The sequence below is a fragment of the Cyrtonyx montezumae genome, unplaced genomic scaffold, assembly GCF_038088225.1.
Source record: "Cyrtonyx montezumae isolate F1298 unplaced genomic scaffold, pur_monq_1.0 scaffold_13, whole genome shotgun sequence".
Classification (NCBI taxonomy): Eukaryota; Metazoa; Chordata; class Aves; order Galliformes; family Odontophoridae; genus Cyrtonyx; species Cyrtonyx montezumae.
This window is the reverse complement of record NW_027071859.1, coordinates 13,233,876-13,256,940: the sequence shown is the minus strand read 5'-3', so window position 1 is coordinate 13,256,940 and position 23,065 is coordinate 13,233,876. Positions and strand designations below refer to the sequence as shown.

At 39.9% G+C, this 23,065-nt stretch overlaps 1 protein-coding gene across 2 annotated transcripts; it reads right to left on the bottom strand.

The window, feature by feature from the left end:
• Positions 1–1,561: 1,561 nt before the first annotated feature.
• E2F6 (E2F transcription factor 6) lies at positions 1,562–10,397 on the bottom strand. Of its 2 annotated transcripts, none has more exons than XM_065730698.1 (6): positions 10,121–10,397; positions 6,459–6,507; positions 4,765–4,981; positions 4,291–4,449; positions 3,038–3,152; positions 1,562–1,789 (listed from the first exon to the last, which is right to left on the bottom strand). In XM_065730698.1, exons 1-6 carry the CDS (start codon positions 10,184–10,186, stop codon positions 1,577–1,579), a joined length of 819 nt encoding a protein of 272 aa, XP_065586770.1. In that variant the 5' UTR covers positions 10,187–10,397; the 3' UTR covers positions 1,562–1,576. The 2 variants fall into 2 exon arrangements, with proteins under 2 accessions (XP_065586770.1, XP_065586771.1); XM_065730699.1 differs by lacking the exon at positions 10,121–10,397 and adding an exon at positions 9,859–10,018.
• Positions 10,398–23,065: the final 12,668 nt, after the last annotated feature.

Genomic DNA, 23,065 nt, shown 5'->3' with positions numbered 1-23,065 from the left:
TCACAATAAGCCTGTATACTATCAGGCCATGCTATACTTAAATTATGGACACTGGGAGCGACCATTTAAATATTTACTGATAATCATGTTTCTGCTGGAACTTAACTCCAGTACTGCAGCATCACAGGTATCAGGTTGAGCTGGTAGCTGCCAGCGCTACACTTAACAAGTGAAAGTTTTTCACATCAGTTCTTACATTTGTAGTTACCCAGTGAATTCTAACATTTGAAAGATGAACCATTAGTCTTTTTAATTAGACTGACTACTCGGTGCTTTTGTAAAGTTTATTTCTTTGCTGTACAGAGGCAGAAATGTAAACCATCTCACTAAGCCTACATCAATAACTACCTTGACATGGTACAGGTATACAAAAAGCTGTTATTTCACTTCAGTGTTGAACTGGATGCAAATAATGCAAACAGCACCTATACAGTGTAAGGCATAATTGTTGTACTATTTACATCTTGTTCCTCATACTGAACTGATACATGACTTCTTTCTTCAACTGTATTTAATAATCCCATGCCATAGTAGTGCAGCCCTCAGAGCTGAAAAGTGCATTTTCTTTATTATATACATCTCTTAGAAGGTTTACAGATTGTTCCAGACACAGTTCTTAAACCTTCATTTTTTCAGATTAATTTACTGAATGCGTTTTCCATCAGTTAAAATTATTTCATAAATGAAAACCACCGTTTTCCCAAAGCTCTGTGGCTCAAGTGAGTTAGAAAATCAAAGCTCCTAATATCAAATCCAGGAACTGTTGTCTCCTTACTTGGGAAGATTAAACATTCCTGTAAAATTGAAACAGGAGTGAGTGCTTTCACAATACTCAGGAGCATTTCAGGTTGGCAACTTTGCAGTTGCAAATAGCTGTACAACACAGATATTTACACTTTGTATTAGATTTTGAGTTGTAGTTCCTCTCACTCTGGAAGTGAAGAGAAAAAGAAATCCAGTTACTGTCACTGTAGGAAACTAGCGTCATTTCACAAGCAACAGTTAAAAACCAAAAGATTAAAACAGTCAGCTCTTCCTCTCTTCTATAATGTAAACTTGCTGAAAATGAAGTACCTTTCATCTCCTAAGCTACTGCAATTCCCACCACTTTTATTTTGAAACCACCACCACATCCTGCAGCACTGGAGATCCTGACAGGCCGAATCCCAGCTGATCTTGTTTTTGGAGATTAAAACACTACATCTCATCTCCTGCCTGCTCTCCTTTAGATAGGACAGTAATGAGTGACAGCAGCATGGTGACTTGTTTGAAACGTATCTTAACTCCTGTGGCAAGTAGTTTTTTGGGACTGCAGATTGAGACCTCACACACACCGTTACCTGAGCAGAGCACAGAACAGTCAGCTCTGACAGAAAGCCAGCGATGAGCAGAGGAGGAGGGTCAGAGAACGAGAGCAGCTTGCTATGTCTGTATGTGCCCAGCACTCTGCACTCCTGCTGCTGTGAAGTAACACAACAGCACAAACATAACTTTCAGATGCATCCTACACTCCCCCACACCTTAGCACACTTAAACTGTCCAGGGGTGAAAACCTTCATAGTTTTCAACTTCAACATCACCGTATTATAGTCTTAAAAAAAAAAATCACATGAGGAAAAAAATGTAGATGGGAGATGTTACCTTCATCAGGAGGAAGTGATGGCTCAGTTTCAGAAGTGACAGCTTCCTTATCTTCAGAAGTTTTGTTTCCTGACTTATCTTGTTCCACCTCACACAGATAGACATCAATGGGTCCTTTTGTGCTCTTCACGTGTACTTTTATGCAGTCCTGTAAAATTGCAGCTTGCATATTAAACAAAGGACAAAGCTTTCACATCAGTTACGCATTTTTTGCATATATTTTAATCCCAGCAGATTAAGAACAGAACAAATACAAGAGTGACAAAACTACTCAGTTGTGTTACTAGTTCTGCTGAGTTATGACTTGATTTTCGGGCTAATTATTAAGTACCATTAAGCTAACTAGGTTTCTCTTTTGATGGGCAACACACCTAATGAATCTTTTAGTCTCTTCACTGGCCTTATAAAAGGCCAAGATTTATCCTATGCTTAGTAAGAACAAGAGTAAAAACATGAAGTCAATGCCATGGATCAGAAAACAAATCGGAGTACATCTGGGTTTTAATAATATGGCAAAACAAACTCCAGCACTATTTTCCTTTAGCAGACATCACATTGAATTTGACTTAGTCTGTGCCTTGCAATGGGACATGGTTAGAACAGCATTCTTTGTGAAGGAAGGCCATTCAAACCCTGCCTCCTTTTGCTTCAGGAAGCCTTTGGAATCTTATCTTTCTCACCAGCATAGGATGAAACCCAACTTCTTTTGCCTATGAAATCACTATATTTATGCACAGTGGATTTAAGTCTTCTGTTTTTATTCATTTGTATCTTCTTTTCCTAGGATGATGAATGGGAATAGGCATGCTGTACCATGAGGAAAGGACAGGCCACATCCACCGCCTCCATGAAAAATACATCTGGACTATTAGAGCACCAGAACCTTTCCCTTTGCTGACTGTATTGTATGTTTTGTACTTCAGTACTATAGTAACAATAGTTACCTAGTCATTAAGCAGTAAGACAGCATTCATTTGCTGTTAAAGTTATCAAATTATGCTTATTTTGTTTAAATTCACAGCTTTTATAGATCTTACTGAAAAAATGTTGGTTTCATTATCCTAATAATGACCAAACACACTGATACTGGAAATGAGAAACATTTACTACAGCTGTTCCATTATTTCCAGCAAAACCAATGTAGTTAAGTAAAGGCCACACATTTACTGTTTAATAATTTCAGTAAGCAAAACAAAAATCCTAAAAATAATTTTCTTAAGACTATTATACCTACAGCACTATTTAGTGAAACACAGAAACAATGAAGGACTGATATCTGCTATACATGACAAAGAAACTCAAAGACAGTTCATGACTGGAACTGCAAAAGAAATAAGAAGCAAATGCAAGAACTCTTCTTCAATTAAGAGAGAACAATTAAGAGAGTACAACTTACTTCTTTAGGAATCGGTATTTCCAGTTTGGTTTCTTCTGGAGCTTTGATTGCAATCACAATCTGTTTCTGAAATGCTTGAATGCTACAGATATCTTGGTATGTCACATAAGCTAGTGTATACATTGGTCAAGGATTCTGTATACTTATTTGCTAACGGGCAGAAGCAAAGAGTATGATGTTAGGAAATGCTGACCAGAATACCACTGCAAGAAAAGTGGTAAGCAGCTCAGCTGATATTACTTCAGTATGAGCTTCGTAAATTTAAGAAGAAAAAAAGTCTTTCATGGAAATCAAGACATTCAATATTACAAACTCTGTATTTATGAAAACTATTTTAGCAAATAAGTTCATAAGTCTATACAGCAGAGGGAAAACTGCCTTGAAGAATTCACTTTCTTCATTTGGTATTAATAATACATAGAAATAGTTTCTGGAAAACCGGAGAATTACTTTCTTAACCAGAACAGGTAAACCATAATGAAAAGTTTACCTGGTATCATGCAGGAAATGGACACATTTCTCTTCATTTGAGCACACACCTTTTAACATTCTACCAGCATAAGAGCTCAGCCTTATTTTATTGTACCCAAAGTCAAAACAGAATGAATATGTCCTATTAAAGCTACTGAAGAAGTCCCACCCTTATTATCAAACCACACCTGAAAGATTAGGACATGATCAACGTACCATTATATCTTCATGGCAAAAAGCCACTGTGACTCTGTTTTGGGTCCTCTTTCTCATCTCAGTAAGCAACTCAATCTCACTGGTAGGTCAAGATCTGCCCCTGAGACAACTTTACTCTATAGTGGAGAGAACAAGGTGATGGTCAGGATTCTAAGACTACTGCCCCACTTCCATATTCCTGTTCCTTGTTAGAATTGCCAATAATTCCTTATCACAGTACATCCTATTTCTTACCCTCACTGTCAATGGGATTCTTTGCTTTCCTTTCCATGGCAAAGTGCCAGAGGAACAAAGACCAACATAGTCCAACCCCAGTTCTTCCCACTCTTTTCCTCTCAATATTCTCCAGTGGAAACATCACACAAGTAGCACTCTCCCAGGGATCACTCACACTGTGCATGATCCAACAGAGCATGCGCCTGTTATATACTAACACAAAAGAACTGATTATCTCCTTGCCCAGTATTACTGCATACCTGTGGTACGAGTCCACGTCTACTGCAAGAGTACTCAAGTACTAGCAACTAAAACCATATGCTAAAGTAATGCAGGAGTTAAAAGGATATTTTGCATTTTCTTTGTCATCTGTTAGATCAAATAACTGATGAGCACAATCCTTGATTAATTCATCCAGAGCTTCTTCCATGGCTGACAAGTCAGAAAGTTCATCTTTAAGGTTTTGCTGCTGTGCTGCCAGTCCAACAACTTGGTCAAGTTTAGAACCTCTAAAAGAATACGAAAGTTGTCTAACACGCTGATAAAAAGAAGAGTCTGGTTACTGAATACAGAAAATGTACTACTAGAAAACAACCAGGAGTTCTGGTATCCTTTACTCAGCTGAAACACGACGCAATGCACTTTCTCACTTCATACTTGTTAATACAGTATGTCGTTCAGACAGCCTGAGGATAAAGAAAAACTTAAGTTCTTTTTATCTGTTAAAAATAATTAAGTATTCTTTAAAGTACTACCAAAGCTATGCTACTCAGCATTGTTCGATTCTATAGTTTCAGAAGTGAGACGTTTTCAAGCCAACTTACACCCACTGGATGCGATTCTTAGATCTCTTCCGAATTAACTCGATTCCATCCAACACACTGGTGATGTCGTATATTCTTCGTTTTTGTACTCCTAGAGCTGTTGCTACGTCATTTAAATCAAGGACACCATCTGGAGCTGATCTGATAAGATCCATGAATCTTCGGGTCAAATAAACCAAGGACACATCAAATCGAGGCCTTCTGCCCCTCAGAGATTCTGTAATGATTTCGACAATATTTAGGGTACGTTACTGCAGTAAAAGGAAAATTCTCTTAGAAAACAACAGCGATGAAGTAGCAATTAATAGAAGAGTTTGAAAGAGTGCAATTATTTACAGTATTAGGCATCATATAAAGTCCACTAACAAGATGCAGTGGTTTTATCTAAACATAAAATTAACTAAATGCAACTAAAATTAACTAAATGCAAACTAAATAACTAACTAAATGCACATCTTTGTGCTTTCCACATTTATGACTAACACAAATCATAACAGTCACATCACTGTATCACTCGTAGGACGTGAGCTCAGACTATTAAATCAACCCCAACAAAAACTTAGGTTAACTGTAGGTAGTGTCAGGGCACTGACAGAGAACTGCAGTTACGTCACTTACTCCCAGACACTGCTAAAATGGTTCTTCACACCTTCTCACACCAACTAGTAGGTCTCCCAAATAATTCTCAGGCACAGCTCAGTTTCAGGGACTATTTCAGTCCACTTGGTTCCAGAGTCTAAGAATGTAACACATGGACAAATTTAGCTTGTACTGTCCTGTTTAGCCTCATGGACTAAAAATTGGCGAAGTCACTTTTTAATTTACTATATGACAAAAGATCTACAAATAAGAGAGATACTAATGTGTGGTATCAGAGTAGAAAAGGTACTCATCATCAGCTTGGTTAATGTTAGGTTGTTACTTACATATGTCTGAGCACTCCTTCATTTTAAAGCACAGAAGTAGTTATGGTACGTATGCTCTCATCTACAATTTCTGATGCTAGTCAACAGAGACTCTAAAATACCACTGCTACTTGTGCCTTGTACTGCAAAGTTTTTCGTACCTTATCAAACTTTGCCACTAAATAACATTCCAGTTTAATGCTTCAAGACAACGTGGATGTATGTGTAAGGAAGCTTCCCTAGGAAACACTGCTTCAAACTTCCAATTCCTCCCAGGATGAATGAGACATGCTCTTATATTTGTAGTGTATCCCTCTCATTCCATGCCTACAAGACTGTGCTCTTTTTAACAGGAGTGACAGGTTCAACAACTCACTACTCAGTTTTGAAAGGTGTTAGTTTAAGATTTGTAAGAATATTCTAACAGTGAGAAAAATAATCAGAACAACAACAACAAAAAAAAAACCAACAAAATTTGCTTAACCCTGTATTTACATTTGTCAGTACTGATTGAAAAATAATGCTAGGCAACGTGATGCCCTAGGTCACTTTTCTGTATGCTAATATTCTTGATAGCAATAGGGATTTATACTTGGCAGATGGAAAAGAGGGAAAATCATGAAAAATGCACTGTCATATTTGCTAGCTAATTAAGTATGCAGCACTCCTCCTGTTCCATCTGTATGAGATATACAACAATTTCTTGTTTATTTACAGCATGCATCACCACTGTAAAAAAAAAAAAAAAAGAAATACTTCAAGGATAACACATGGAATGCAGCCACTTACTTTCTACAACCGGTATGTCATCATCCAAATTCAAGTTGAGCATTGGTGTCTGAAGAAAAAAATAAAGAATAACTAATGCAAGATGCCTGCTATTTCAAGGAAGCACAGGAAGCTTTTAACAGAGAAACCCATAACAACTCCAGATGCTACAGAAACAAGAGTGCTGACAGCTCAACAGATAGCACTGTGAAGGAATCTCAGTGAATGGAAGAGATGCACAGTCATTAATACCCATCAGATTTTTCAGCTCTTAAGTTGAGCACACCTCCTGCTGTTTTGGAAGGCAGGAAGCATCAATAAACACCATAAATCTCAGGCAGTGGTCACACCACAAGGCAGTATCTCCACAAAGTCTATAATACCAGTTTTGGACACTCCATGTAACAGCTCACATACACCTGATACACTGCTAACGTACAGCACTGCAATTATTCTGCAGCAGACTTTGAAATTAGTAGCATTAGCAGTCTGCTCAAGTCACAAAACTCGCATGATAGGTGTAGGTATGTATATTATTCCACTCTCCCACTGCAATTTAACAAAAGCATTATTTCAAATTCAGACTCACTGTTGGAAGAGATCTCAAACGTTGGTGGACCAACCTCCCATAAAAAACAGAAACAGCTGTTACATCAGACCACCTTCAAATTGCATGTGGAAAACTTCCAAGCATCACAGCTGTATCCTTCTGAGCATCCCATTCCACTACTCGCCCACCTTTATGATGAAAACATTTACCTTTCCATCAATTTGCAACCTCTCCTGCTGTTTCAAATTATGGCTATTTTCTTTTAGCCCATCATCATACACTGCTGTGAAGTGTCTGGCTGCAGCTTCTTAGTAACAGCCATGGGCTGCTGTGGCTTAAAATGCTCCTTCAGTTATGTGCCCTAACACATGTACCACTTTTGACAGCTCTCTGATAGCTGCACTCAAGTTTATCAACATCCTTCCTGTACTGGTCAGTCCCAAATGAGACAGTGCTCCAGGAGCAATCTAATAGCTGGCAAATAAAGGAGAACTATTTTCTTTGATTTGCTGGCTTAGTCAACAAATCCCTTATGCCTCAGTGCCAGGACATATACTAGCTCACACTCAGCCTGCTATCCATACAGACTCTCAGGTCCCTTCAGCAGTATGTTCCACAGCATCTCACTTCCTAGCTTTTACTACATCAAGTTACAGTTTCAGGTGTAGAATTCACAATTTTCAGCTTCCTTATTCAAGTTCATCAGCTCCATCCCTCAACCCTATGCCTAGAGGTCTCTAGCATCTTCCCCTTCCCATATGCTGTCAACTGTAAGCATCGCAGAAGCACATCCCATGTACTCCTCTACATCACTGACAAACATATTAACATCATTGGTCCCACGGTAGACTCCTAAAGAACTCCCCTTGAAACCCACTTTCAGGTTAAGAATAAACATTTAAGCACTCCTCTTTGAGCCTAGCGATCCAGCCAGTTTTGTTTTCACATGTTATCTGTAGAACATCCATTTAAGGATGAAAAGCATTTCAAAAGTCCTGCTAACATTAATGTTACACCTGCAGTTTGGATCTACAGATCTAGTCATTTCATCACTGAAGGAACTCAGTTTACAAGGACAGTCACTTTGCCTATTTCCAATCACCTTCTTTCTCTGCCACAACCTCTCAAAGATCAGAGTGCAGCCCCACAATGACATCAGCCAGCTCTCTCAGACCCTTTATTAGCAATGTTAGTACCCTCCATTAGATGCTACAGACTCAAGTTGAGATTTCTCTAAGTTTCCTTGCTGGTTGTTCCTTTCCAGCTCAAACCTCCTACCTGTCAGGTACAAAGCTTAAAGGATATCACATCTGAAGAGCCAAATAAGAAGGCAGAACACTTTAGCATTATGCTTTCACTAAACCACTTATTTCCTTGTGCAGTAAGTTCACATTTTCCTTCACTCACCTTTCCTTGACTGTTAACATAGCAAAAGCTCCAGGCACCCTTGACAGCTTATAAGATGTCCTTAGAGGCTTCCAAACCTCCATCTTTCCAAGCTGCCTTTCCCAGTATCTCAGCAACATGTTGTCTAAATAAGCTGAGTCCTGAAGTCTGCCCCCCTGAAGTCCCACCTTCTGCTCTGCTACTTGCCTTTCTTGCTATACTCAGGATCTCAAACTCCACTTCTGAGTACCATACCCCTGAATTCTCTGTTTGTGAGATACAGATTCAGGGTAGCATCACCCTTGGCTGACTCATCTAAAGACCAAGATAAAGAAGCTGTTGGTCTCTACTAATCGTATCTCTAATAAAAAATTTCAAATCAGTGAAAAAACTGCTATCAACTTCTTTATAGCTTTAAGGCAATACTCCCAAGCAACATATAGCTCAGTTATTAGTAAATGAACTTCTATTTTTTTTTTAAGAAGTTTGAAGGAATTTAAAGTTTAAAGAGGAGGAGGTGGGCCTCTTCTCCCTGATAAATAATGACAGGACAAGAGGGAACGGCCACAAGTTGCACCAGGGAAGATTTAGATTAGATTTGAGGAAACATTTTTTCTCTGAAAGAGTGGTCAGGCACTGGGATGGCCTGCCTAGGGAGGTGGTTGAGGCACCATCCCTAGCGCTGTTCAAGAAGCGTTTAGATGAGGTGCTAAGGGATTTGATTTAGTAGTTAGTGGGTAGGGAGGGTGTTAGGAGGATGGTTGGACTAGATGACCTTGTAGGTCCTTTCCAACCTAATGTATCTATGAACCTATGAAAGGTCTATTTAAATTTGGGTCTGAAGCACAAGTCTTACAGGGAGCAGCTGAAGGATCTGGGACTGTTCATCTGAAGAAGAGGCTCAAGGGAGGTCCTACTGCTCTCTACAACTGCCTAAAAGGAGGTTGAAGTGAGGTGGAGATTGGCCTCTCCTCCCACGTAACAGCAACAGGACAAGTGGCTATGGCATATGTTGTGCCAGGGGAGGTTCAGGCTGAATAAACCTGAAAGCTGCTCAGCCCGCCCTCACACCTTGCACTCAGGCCCCACAGCACGCTGCAGACATACAAGCAGCTGGAGCTCTTGCTACGTACTTCAGGGACAGTGTAGCAGCAAAAATGGTCTAGGTGCACACAGCATCACCAGAGTCTAATGAGAGGCTGATTGAAAATTGTGCACTCAGGCACTGAGAAAATGCCTGTGAGGGACTATAGAGCCCTGAGCAACCCCTATGGGGCACTGCAAAGCAGTGCCCTACTGTGTCCTAGGAGCCCCCTATAGAATCTACAGGGCCCCAATTCCTCCCTCACAGCATTTATGGACCTGTATACTCCGTAGAGCTCTCCCTTCACAAAGGCACTATAGGGGCCCGGGCCCAGAACACAACCCCAACCCGCAAGTCCTATGCACTCTCAGTTCCAATCACGCCGCGTTACATCTTGTTACCTCACATCCCGCTCCTACATTCAATAAACTAAAGTGTTTTTTGTTTTTTCCTCTAGCTCGTCGCCGCTGTTTTCCCCGTCCGGGTCCGCTCTAGGATAATCAGCAACGCGATAACACCGCTATAACAGCGTGATTAACACAACCTCCGAGACGCCGAGCATCGCTCCGCCCCCCGCCACTTCCGGCGCAGTAGCCCCGCCCCCCGCCGCTCCCGCCCCTCCCCTCCCCGCCCCGCCCCCCGCCGCTCCCGCCCGTGCCGTACCGCGCTCAGACACAGCGTGTCAGGCCGCAGCGGCTTCAGGCGCTCCCACTTGGAGGTGGCGGACATGTTGGCGCGGCCCCTCCTCCTTCCTCGCGCCGGCGGCGGCCTTCGGAGGGGCGGCGGGGCGCTCAGAGGCCTTTCCGATGAGACTGCGGGCCCGAGGGGGGAGAAGGCGCCTCCATCCCCGCCCTCGCCTCCGGACGGAGGGGGTGCCGGGGCCGCCTGGGCTCGGCGCAGCGCTGCGGCCGCTCCTACCCTCCCCCACCGGCGGGAAGCTGGGCGGCGGATGGAGCCCGCGCGCATGCGCGCACCTGGCGATGGCGACGCGAAGGCGCCCAGAAGCCCCCGCGGCGCCCGGGTCGCGCTCCCACCCCGCCCCGCGCGGTCTGCGCCGGAAGTGCCGCAGGGGGCGGAGCGGCGGGAAGCGCGTGCCTCAGTTGAAAATCAAATGTCACGAAGGATTTCATTCATCTTCTAACGAGCCAGGCAGGACAGGTCAGGAAACGCTCTTATCTCGAAAATCTGGCGGATTCATTTTCATTTACTAGCTGTTTCGTATCCCTTTAGTTTAGTTATTCATCTGGAGAAGCTTGAGTCACCACTGATAAAACAGATGCCTCTAGAGAGGATGGAGTTTTCATCTTGGTTGCTCATTTTTCAGTTGCTTACTTGCACTTTGTCTATTTGTAAACGTGTGTAGAACTAAGGTGGGCAATTTTATGCTTGTTTCAGGGTACATCTGGGTATACATGATGGGATGGCTCATGTCCTGAGATTTGCAGGGCAAGCAAGCTGTGCACTCAGAGCAGTACAGATGGTTATGAGTTTTAGTCAGCATACACATACTCATACACATACAGGCACCATTTTTAGGTAATCCCTACAGGAGGAAGTAGAATCTTCCTAAGCAAGTGAACGATTATCTCCTTGAGAGACTGCTAATTGACTAAAAATAGAGAGAAGAAATGTGCTGGTGGTAGATTTGCTTGGTAATGCCAGCAGGGCATTCTCTGCTTTGAAGTTCACTTTGTCTCCCACCACAGCCTCTCTCCTGCTTTTATTCTCCCCAGGCTCTGTGGAGTGTTTTCTACTTGCAGGATGTGGCCAACATGTGATACAGAGCCCAGGAGGAACACCTTCTTGCAAAACAAGTCTTTGTAAAAACAAGATAAACTGCCAAGGTCAGCTTTTGCTACAAAACAAAATATTTGCAGCTCCAGCCACAGATATCAGTAGTTCCCTTAAAAATGTCAGAATACTTCATTCCATCCCAGAGTCACTCTTCAAACATGGGCCTTTAGTTCCCTGACACAATGACACCTCTGATCAATTTGTGAGAAAATAAGGTGAAAAAGTGTCTTGGAGCTCCTCAAAGGCATGTCTACATAACAGGAGACATGAAGCCTTGAATTGTACACACGTTAAAGAAATGGTGCACACATTGCTTGTTGGTATTCCAGGGGAAGCTCAGGCTGGTACAAATGTAGAGGGTCTTCCTGTCATGAGAGCAATGACACATCACTGAACTCTAAGAACACACCTTTTTGTATGAGTGACAAAGTATTCAGTGGCAATAAATACAATCCAACAAAGAATTAAGATTATCCCTTTGCAGTTATACTCTTAACTGCAGACATATCTTAACATTATAAAGGTTGTGGGTTTTTGTTGCTTTTTGTTTTTGTTTTTATTTTGTTTTGTTTTGCTGTAACAGCAAAATACCTTGGGCTGCTTTGGTTTGGGGTTATGTAAGGAATGTGCCATGCAAAGTAATAATCATTGACTAGGATTTTTATAATTGTTGAGTAGTCAGATATTAGCAGGGATGCTAGCTGCTCATAATTTGAGGATTAGAGTGTATGAGTTTCTGTATTAACCCATGTGGAAGAAATTGCATCAACATTTAACAATGCTGTTGTTCTAGGAAGCCATAAGATCTGATTCTGTTGTTCCTATGCTCCTCTGTCTGTGGCTGGTGGAAGTAATGGAGCAAAGAAAAGCCCCACATGGCTTTAGACTCAGAAAGGATTTTCCTGTGTTTGCAGTGAAAGTCTAAAGCTTGACTTTTTTTTTTTTTAAGAAAAAAGAGATTTGATAGAGACTGACTTGATTATCAAAAATTTAGGCTACCATATTCTGTTGGATTCTCCCACATTAGTTCTTTATTACTCTTGTAGATGAAAATATAAATTACTGTTTACTGTTTGCCCATTTGCTGTTATCTTGTTCTATGCAAAAATAGCTGTGCAGTTGTTTTTTTAATATATCCAGACATTAGCTGTACTAGACATGTTTCTTCAAATAAAATACATTTATCTGAAATCATATTTTCTTTGATTGAATTGTTTTTCGATCCACCACCAGAGGGCAGTAATTCCATTTGCTAAATGGGATATTTAAAAAATATTATATCCTAGAACAACTATTCCATTAAGATTTTTGAGGAACTGTATTTGAATTTCATAATGCTGCTTTCTTAAAAAAACCCACAAACTTCATCTGTATAATTCAATGCCAGTTATGTTAATAAAATAAATCTAATATATTGCTCTGCGTTACTTAGGCTTGTCTGTTGTACTTCCATGTTGAGCAGCTGAAATAAGACTTAAAAAAATCTTACAGGTGGTCCTCATGCAGGACTGCAATGCTGCAAGGTTTAGATCCCATGTAAAAAGGATTTTATTATTCTAATATTTTAAGTTTTATTTTGAATGTCATTTATTTCACTTTTATTATTTTGTTACACTATTGTACAAGTAGTATTTATTAGCCTATGTATGTGTCAACGGTTTACGGGCAGGTTCGGCCCGGTTCTGTGACGATTGGTGCGGGGGACCCACAGACCCACACCCCAGGAAAGGGGAAGGGGGAAAGGGAAAAGGGAAAAGGGAGATGGGCCTAGGAACAAAACAGCGGCAGCAATCTGAGGAGGAAAGCTAATTTACTAAATAAGATATCGGAAAGCAAAATAACACAATATAATACAATATAATTGGAATTAAAGCTAATAAATCAAATAAAATGAGCGAGTGTCCAATAAACCGAAGGCCTTACGCTAACGCTGAAGGCGGACGGCAGCGAGCACCCACTGCTGAGTCCATCCCAAAGGAAAGAGCGTGTCCCGTGACTGCAGACAGTTTTTATCTTTCCCTCTGTAAAAATGCAAAGCATCACAAAGTCCTCTGGGGAATGCAGTTCTTCTTCTCTTCTGAGACAGGTATACCTGGAACTATCGATGATCCACGGAGCTGGAGCATTAACTCTAACTCTAAATGCACTACATGATGTTATGATGTGGAATACCAGTACCAAAAATCATAAAACCATGACAATATGTAATTCTCAATTTAGAAACTGTATCACCAGGCAGGTACCTTTATACCTTTATATGATACGTATTTCTTTTCTTTATGTGTATTGTATCTCCAGCAGTTAAAGTTTATTCTCTAAAAAATTATGCATTTCTAGTCTCAATTGCAATCTTCTCTTTAATGAAAACTGCTGGGTCATGGTCAACCTGTCATCCACCAGGACACCCAGGTCCCTCTCTACAGAGCTCCTCTCCAGCAGAGGTTTGGAGTCTGTGATGTCTTGAGGTCCCTTCCAACCTCTGCAAGTCTGTGATTCTGTGAAGAAGGAGTGCCTTAGGATTGTGGGACAGGACATGAAAGGGAGATTAATTAATGTCAAAGTTAGATAAGCAACTCTTTAGTATCAAAAAGTGCTGAAAATTCTCAGTTTCTTCCCTCACTAGGAGAAAACAGTATCATTTTCTCACTAATAGAACAAAATAATTACTACTTGTGGAATGGCAAAATTCAGCTTTTGACTGCAATACTGAGGATCCTGCATTGCTTTTGACTGAAAGGCAAATTCTAATAAATGGTAAATCATGTGATTGTGAATATTACATTTGTCTAAACTGTAGCAAAGCAAAATAAATAATTTAAAGAACTGGAGTGGTATCTTCCTTGCTGCAAATTAAATCACCACAATTGTATTCCTCTAATTTCTCAGTACTTAAATGATGTTTTTCCAGGAATAATCAGACTGGCATGCTAAATAAATAACTAAAATGCAAATGTGTGCTTTGAGTTTTGCTTATCTTCAGTCACACACTTGGAGGTGCCTGTATATTGTTCATATAATAAGCACATCGTACATTATGATACACTAATTTTCCCAGTGTATCCAGACACTACTTGAATGTAACTGCTTTTTGGATCTGAGTTCTATTCCTGATGGATAACAGCAAAAAACTGTATCTAGAGGTAGAGGAAAAGGCTATGGGCCAAGTCAATTGCTCTGTGGGGTGGATTCATTCTGTAGACTATATACTGAGTACTTGGGATTCATGTGATTAAAAGCAGTGGTTGTGAAGAAATGAGAATTTAATGCAAAATCTAGATACAAAAAAAAAAAAAAAGGATTTATTTCATCTAATAATGAGTGAAATGTTATAACTAGGTAGCTGTGAAGTGTCTTGCATGTTTTCTATCGAGGTGTCAAAGATTCATAATATTTCAATGTCAACTGGGTTTTGTGATAATTAAGAATGTAATGATTATGTACCGATTATCTTTCAGGGTGCTGAGGATCTGATGTTTAATGTTATTTATAGTTTCTGAGTATGCCCACTGCTATGTCAGAATGGGCAAAACACTGCAACCTTTTTTAATTCCCACATTTAGATTATGAGTGTTGTGACTATTTCCTCATTCTAGCTGTTACCTAAATATCTCTCCATTGACAGAAACATGTCCCCACTTACCCTTTCTTTGTCTGTGAAGGATATTTTGGATAATTAGTATTTTTCCTTTTAGTCAGTAGAGTTTATTAAATTGCTACCTTAGGTCATGCTTATAACATGAGTGACAGAAAATTTTCCTGCTGTTTTATTAAAAGGCTTAAGAAGCTTGAAGGTCCAGTCAGATACAAACAAACAAACAAAAAGTTAATAGGAACCTAAAATGGTTGCTTAAGATCAATAATGCAAAATAAATATTGACCTCTATCAGAAAGTGGATTCTTGAAGGCAGACTTGCCTCTTATTTGAACATCGCAGTCACAACGCATCTATAACCTTTTGGAAGACACTTCTGTACATTTTCCATAAAGTAGGAGAACATTGTGGTCTAGTAATTATTCCTGAATCAAAATCCTATGCTCATATTGGTACCTTTGCTGGAATGATAGAGCTGGCTCCTGGTGCTGGGCATGTAGAGTAAGCACTTGCAGTGCATTCAGAGAATGAGCCTTCTGGAGTAGCTCAGAATTTCATGGCTGCCATGACAACCCCTGGGCTGCTCCACAGATCTATGGGCTCTGCTCAGAAACCCGGGCTACTCAATCATAGCACTTCACATAGGTGAAGATTTTTCTTCTCACCAATAATAACAATGATAGAATTGTATTCTACCAAAAAGACACAGGAAAGCCTGCAAAAACTTTGCTTTCTGAGAATATGAGGTACCAGAGTATTCTGTCTGTGGAAATGGTCAGTAGGAACAGCCAGTTTCTGGAAGGGTTTAATAGACAGAGATGTAAAGAAAGTAGTGCCCTCTCTGGACTATCCACTTGTAACAAATATTTTGGAATATTAATGTATTGCATCAGCACTGCATGTTTAAGGACCTCCATGGAGTATCCATGTATGAGCACTGCTCTAAAAGTAATGCCTCCTATTTTATCTGCAGATTCAAGCAGATTTTTACACGCACAGCACATAGGCTGTTGTACATCTCTTCCAGAATAGGAAGATAAGGAGGATAACTTCCTGAGCCAAGTAATAGACAGCCTTACAAGAGTGGATGCTGTGCTGGACCTGTTGCTCACCAGCACAAGTGAACTGATGGGTGACATCAGGACTTGAGGCTGCTTGGACTGCAGTGATCTTGCAGTAGTGGAGTTCACACTCCTGGGGGATATGGGACAGGTGAGGAGTGAAATCAGGATTCTAAATTTTAGGAAAGCAAACTTCCAGCTCTTTAGGGAAATAGTCAACAAGACTCCCTGAGAAACCGCCTTCAAGGACAAGGGGGTGGAGTAGAACTGGCAAAGAAAATCATCTCAAACTAAAAGAGGGGAGATTTAAACTGCATATAAGGAAAAACTTTTTTACAGTAAGGGTGTTGAGGTACTGGAACAGAATGTCCAGAGAGGTGCTGGATGTCCCATCTCTGGAAACATTCAGGGTCAGGCTGGATGGGGCTCTGAGCAACCTGCTTTAGCTGTAGGTATCTCTGTTCCTTTCAGGGGAGTTGGACCAGATGACCTTTAAAGGTTCTTTCCAACTCATATAATTCTATGATTCTATGAATTATCTTGTTTCAATGATCAGATGGATATGCAGTATATGAGAAGTCTGCAAGTGTAGAATAAACGCAGCATCAAACTTCTACTTTCATTTTTGCTCTCTGTTCTTCTCCTAGTACTGTATGTGCCGTTTTGACAACTGCTGAGCATTTAGCTGTTTTCAGAAACTGTCTACAATGCTCAAAGACCTCTTCACTAAGCGGGTAGGAATCCATCAGCAGAGCAGAAGGAGCATCAAAAAGTGGGATTGAGAAGTGTGGTTTTGGCAACATCCCCATGTTCTCTCTATTCTGAGATACTTCCCTGAGCTTGGAGAAAAGCAGATAGCAAGGAGGAAATATCTTTTGTATTGCCTTGTCCGGTGGCTGCTGCTGTTGTCAGGCTGAAAGAGAGAGTTCACTGTGTGGGCAAGTGGTTGTGCTTTGTACCAGCAGTGCATCCTGTGCCCCAATAGGCTTCTGTAACATCTTACAACTGCAACATGAACAGATCAGTCTGAAACAGTCACTGATACGTTTCAAGAGATTGTTTCTGTAAAGCTTCTAAAGATTGTTCCTGGTCTGAAAACCAGAAGTTCTGAGCAGCTTTCTGCTATAACTTAAGAGCAGTGTTCTTGTCTGTTTGGGCTGGTAAAGACTGCTTGAAAATAGTATGTATCCTGAAGGTTGGTATGAAATATTTCCCCATATATTTCAAGATGGCACTAGTCTTTAAAAATATACATATTGCAGCTTACAGATTAGATAGATAAGTCTTGATGCCGGCAGTATGTCTAATTACCAAAAGATGTCCAGAAATTCATGTTCTTTAGGTAATATTTAAGATACTTCTGCACTGGTTTTCTGAAATTACGTTGATTTTGTTGCTTGAAATTAGATAAGACACATGGAGGTGCAAGTCTCTTTTGAGCACAAATACAAGCAGCACACTCTTTTGCCGCAGCACAAACATGTAGCCCATTTCTGAGCACTGAATACTAGTATCTGATACATTTTAAGTTTAAACCAGATGCCAAGAGTGACACTTGCTTTAGCAAAGAAAGGGGATGTAACTCATTGCTGTGATATGGGTCTTATGGCAGAGAAGATGAAACAAGCTGCTTAAACTGCATCACATAATGAGTGTATGAAATTAAGAAGCCTAGATTAAATTTTTTACTAAATATTCTTTTCTGGACAAAGTAATTGAGCTGATTATGGTCAGGTAACTAACAGTAGTTACTTACATTTCAGTCTTTCAGGTTATTGTTTTCATGCTTGATCAAATCAGAATTGGTTACACTAGTTGTTTAGCTCATCCTCACACTGGATGAAGATAAAGAATACGTTTCCATTCTTTTCATGTTGATCATGAAAAGTTCTATTAAGTTTGATGAGTAGTTTGTTTTGATGTGGTGGATGTTGCTGTTATGCACGTCCTCCTTAGAAAGCATTTCTTCTGTCTGTGAGATGGTCCGTGGAATGCAGGCAGTGATTTCCCAGCTGCATGGATCACCTTCTTCTAACCATAGATGGGTCATGCCTCCTTTATTCCTAGGCCACCAGCATTGAATAAAACATGGACTAAGACACCAGAACTTCCAGGTAACTTGCAATTACTAAACCTTTGTTGTATAAACTTGGCTTTGCAGTAGATAACTTGCTAGGTTTTTCATATTTTCAAGGTACCTGCAGTGGAATTGCCAGGTTATGGCCTGAACCAATGGTTGAGCATTGAGAAGGTGTGGCTAACCCATGGAGCTCAGGTGCAAGCAATGGAAGTGTAAAGCCTGAATCTACCTCTCCTTGCCCTCATTTAAGTGTTTGCAGCTGAGAAAGTCATATTTCTCTGGATAGAGATTATGTTTCTCTTGAGCCATTACCAGTTGTTTGGAAAAGGTGAGCTAGCTTTCTTTTTTTATTTTCTGTTATTGCTTTATAGTGCCTGTATCCTATTTGAAGGCACTGCTATCACCTTCTTTTGTAGTACAGTATCCAATTAAAAACAACCTCATAACGTGCCTAGAACATCCTCATACATCACTAAGAAGAGTTAGGTTCTGCTTAAGACCTCCAGAGGGAGACCCTGCCCACTTAACTTTTAAAGTTTAACATCATGAGGTGGTTTCTTTTAGAAGCCTTCAGCATCACCTTACCTCTCTTCATAGTCTCTGTAACAAAAATGCTTTAGAAGGTTTAGGTGTCTAAAAGTAGATCTTGAAGAAGAAAATACTGGCTACTAATACTTCTGTGTACTGCTTGAGAGCCTTGAGCTGGTCGCCTGAATGTGTTGTCAGCCAGCATAGTCTGAAAATGAAAGAAGGCCACCTGAATGCATATCATCCAAGCTGAAAAGTCAGAGGACTTATTGCTGTGCTTTCCATGATCTTAAAAGCCGTTATTGCTCTTCATATATATATTCTTCATATAGCTCTTCATCTTTGAAGAATGCCACCGGTTACGTTTTCACTTTTCCCTATTGCATTGTCAGATTATATTGATACTGAAATCTGGCTTTAGCAGGGGAAACATTTTGGAGCTTCTTTAAAATACTATTTATAATAAAGGTAGTGAAACAAAAAGCATAAGCAGTAGGTAAACTAGATTTGGGAGATAATTAGCAGTTTAGGGCGCTCTTCTTTAATTTCTGGAGGTTTTCTAAAACTAACCTCCAAGTGGCAGGCTCTACCTGTTGTGGTTAGATTTCTTCCACACGTAAATACAACCTCAAAATTTCTAGTTTCTCTGCAAGACCTCCTCTTTCCCTATACATAGTATAAAAACGTTTATCAAACATCTTCTCTTTTATAACTTTTTATTTTCTTCTGGGGCTGCTGAAATTGTCTGTGCCTTAGACCTTGGAGCCAAATAAGGGGAAATAGTTGGGAAGATACCATATTCCGTGGGAAGCAGGGGTGAGGATGCATGAGGCTGGAGAGGAAAAGGCAGGGGGGGAGGGTGAGGGGTTCGTATTCTTGACCTTAGGTGGCTGGTACTGAGAGGTAGTGTATTGTGTTGTAGCACAGACAGAAATAGAGTTTGTGGCTGGGAAGGAGGGCGGGGGGAGGAGGAAGCTGGGACAGCGAAGGGGGAGGAGGAGAGAGCAGCATCTCTATCTATCTTTCTTTGCAGACCACGCTGCTAAACAGCCCGGGGAGGCTCATGCTTCCCTAATATCCATCACTCCCTGCTTCCAGCGTGGTCACAGACAGAACAACAAAGAGGGTCTCAGAGGTAAGATCCTGACAACTTGCAAAACTGTAGCATCTGCCAAAGGGAAGAAAAGGTTCAGCAACAATACGAACAAAATATTATCAGCACCTGGGAATGCTGAGAAGAGGCGGGAGGGTAGCTGGAAGCCCAGGTCCTCGGCAGGCTAAGGATGTGTGAGCAGTAGCAACAAGAACAGAATAAAGGGGGGGGGGGGGGCAGATTGGATCCGAGGGGATCAGGATAGCAGCTAGTGATACTCAGCAGCGGGTAGTTTGTGTCCCAGTTGCATGTGTGGGAAGAGGAGAAAGATGGTAGAAAAACTATGTGAGTGAATGCTCCAATACCTGCAATAAAGAGTTGAATAAAGCTTAACAAAATATATGAATGGATAATTTATTTACTCTGTGTGTACTTCTGGAATGAACAAAACACTTCATTAATTTATGCATGCAAAAAAAATTTAAATGACATGCAGAGCTTAAGTCTAACATTGTTTTGACTTTTTTTGTGTGTGGAAGTTTAAGTTTAGGACTATATTTCATTTCAGAAATGAATTTAGTATCAAAAAGGAGAAACAGACTAAGAAACCAACTACCCAAATGAGATGTTTTTTGTTAAGTCAAATGAATATGCTGCTTGACAATTATTGTAACAAAATACCTGTGATATATGCAGTTTGAGCTGAGAAATTCTTTTCCATTTCATCTAAGGAAAAAAAAAAAACCCACACCATATTCTATCTACTGGCCTGAAATGAAATTTGTTTGATTCATTCACACAGCCTAAAAATCAGTTTGAATAGGCTTATCTCAAAAGGGAACAGTCTTTTAGTTTTTGGTTCTGAAAGTTTAGATGAAAGTGACATATAACAGCATCTGTACATTGGAGGAAATGCTGTTTGCTCCTTCTCCTGTGTTTTGTTTCATTTACTTTTTGAGGTATGAGTTGCCTTGGTTTTTATCTAATGCCTTATAGACCTTTCTGAAAAAGATTAACTAGTAATGGCAATAATGTTAATTTTTCTTTGTAGTTGTCTCAATATATTTAATAAATTAACTATTGTGTATTTTGTGGCAAAGATCCTTAAGGATTTAAAGTCTTTTTTTCTACTCTGGTGTACTGAAATCAGTCTCCAAAGGTGAACATTCCGGAATATTTATGCCTAATTGTAACTTTGTGTGATTATCTCCATGCTGAGTAGTTAAAATAGCTATAGAGAGTTGATCTGTTGTGTGAGTGAGGAGGTTAGAGCCACCATTGTCTGCTGCCTTGGGGAACTTGGTGATTATGGACCTGATTGGGATTTGCTTATTCATCAGTGTAAATTTCCTGGTACATGTGTACATGGGATCAGTATTGGGTTCTGTACTTCATTATTGTCCCATTTTTTTCTAATTATAAGGAGCTACATAGTTCACATCAATAGGGCTTTTCTTTCACCACTTTACAATTATGTTAATTGCTCTTTCAAGGCTTACATTTATTTATTGTTTAAAAGTAGTAATATAACTGTCTGAGTTCGGTCGTTATGTGGTGTCTTAGCCCCTTGAAACTTTTTGTCTTTTCCTGATGTATCTACATTCACAAATACCTTTAATTTTTATTATTAGTTTAGGATTTGGGTTTTTTTTTTTTTTTTTATTGGACTACGGTTGATTTTCTGTGCCTTCTGCTAAGGAAATGGAATATTCTCACTTTGTAAAGGTTTTTTTGTGGTATGCACAAAGGAAACAGTAGCAAAACGTCTAACAGTAAGAACCCAACAAGTCTGTGGCAGCAGGTAAATTTTTGTTTGAAGCTGATGTTCTTTTCCACTTAGACAGTGGATATTGTTCTCTTGAAATAGCCTTCTATGAAATGCATTGTTCTTGAGTTTATAGGGGCTGGAAGCAAAGCTCCCTGAAGTCAGGAGGAGACATTCCAGTGACTTCAAATGGCTTTGGATCAGGCCTGTCGTGTGAGATTAGCTCCTGACAGAGGATGCTATGAGCACAGGAGCAGAACAGAATGATTTAGGGGTGGAATTTCACTTATGCCCTGATCATCTTTGCTTTGTGTGTATCTGTTAGACACAAGCTTTTGAAGCAGTGTTACATTTATTTTGTATTAAAAGTGTCTGTATTGCTTTGTGTTTGAATATACAGTTTTACAGAAGTAGTCTTCTAACTTACATTTTACAACTATTGTCTATTTATGTCCATATTTCCTGGCTTTTGTGAAAGGATTCTCTTTGGATGTGAAAGTTCAGAATCTCGTAAATGAGTTACGATCTCAGTAATGCTGTGAATGATATACATAAAGTTAAGGAAAGCGTTCTCTATTGTGAAATAGCAAGTTAAAAACAACCGAATTTTCCTTTTCTTGAAAAGGAACGTGTTCTATACAAGAAACTAATGGCTTCCAAGGTTTCTCTTTAAAAGAAAACAAGCAAAAAACACCAATTCACTTCCTCAAAAACCAGAAGAAATTGCTCCATAGTTTGTGAAAAATTGTAGTCAGTTTGAGATGTGCAGTTGATTTGCATTTGGAATTCACATATCTTACACAGTTGGAAAGTAACCACAAGAAAACCCATGTAGTTTTGTAGAACTAAACAAAACCGAAACATTTTAGAGCTCTTCTTCAGCAAAGCCAAATTTGGATAGGAAGTTGTAGGCTTTCATTTATGAGCACAAATCACCTTTGAAAGTTTATCAGACTCTTAAACACTCTAGTGATGCTGGGCATCATTATCTTTAAGGAAAAATTGCCTTTGGTTCTTATTGATTGTGGCTCTTCTAATGAATGCAGTCTGTGTGCTGAATGATAAGTGATGTGTCTGTCACTCCTTCCTTGCTCTCATACAAAATCATTTATTCTCAGCCGGGATCAGGCACAACCTTGGGTTTGTTTCACGTGAATAAAGGGCACCACAAAGGGGCAAAAAAAGAAAAGGCTGGTGTAACTAACAGCCACCACCGTGTACATGCAAACATCCCTACTTATGCAGACAGGATTGCACCCAAGTATTACTTACATACATACACAGGGTAACCACCACATCTTTTACTTGAACTGAAAAAACTTTGCCTTTTTCCTTTTATGCTGTGGTTAATGATTCAGACATCTGCAAGTCTAACTCTTCCAAACTTCTATTAGACAGACTCTGGCAGGAGATACTCTTACTTACTAAGTAAATTTAAATCTGTCATTTCTGCTTACGTTGTATAGATTTGTAGCATAGTTACCTGTTCTTTGCAATCCTTACAGACTTGATTTTTGGTCTGCCTTAATTTGCCATTATACATGTGTTGCCTTTCATGCTTAAACATTTACATGAGGAATAAAGCAAGTCTTAGAGGTGATATGGCCAGTGGTGTATTTCTAAGGAATTGGAAAAAGAAAGTTTCCATTTAGATGTTGTATAGCTTAGGAAAAAAAAGCTGTGAAAATGATATAC

Coding starts and splice junctions, on each gene's coding strand:
- E2F6 (XM_065730698.1), bottom strand. CDS start 10,186: ATGTCCGCCACCTCCAAGTGGGAGCGCCTGAAGCCGCTGCGGCCTGAC. Junction 3,153..4,290: donor GATGACAAAGAAAATGCAAA/ATATCCTTTTAA, acceptor ACCAATGTATAC/ACTAGCTTATGTGACATACC. Junction 1,790..3,037: donor AAATACCGATTCCTAAAGAA/GTAAGTTGTACT, acceptor GCAATTTTACAG/GACTGCATAAAAGTACACGT.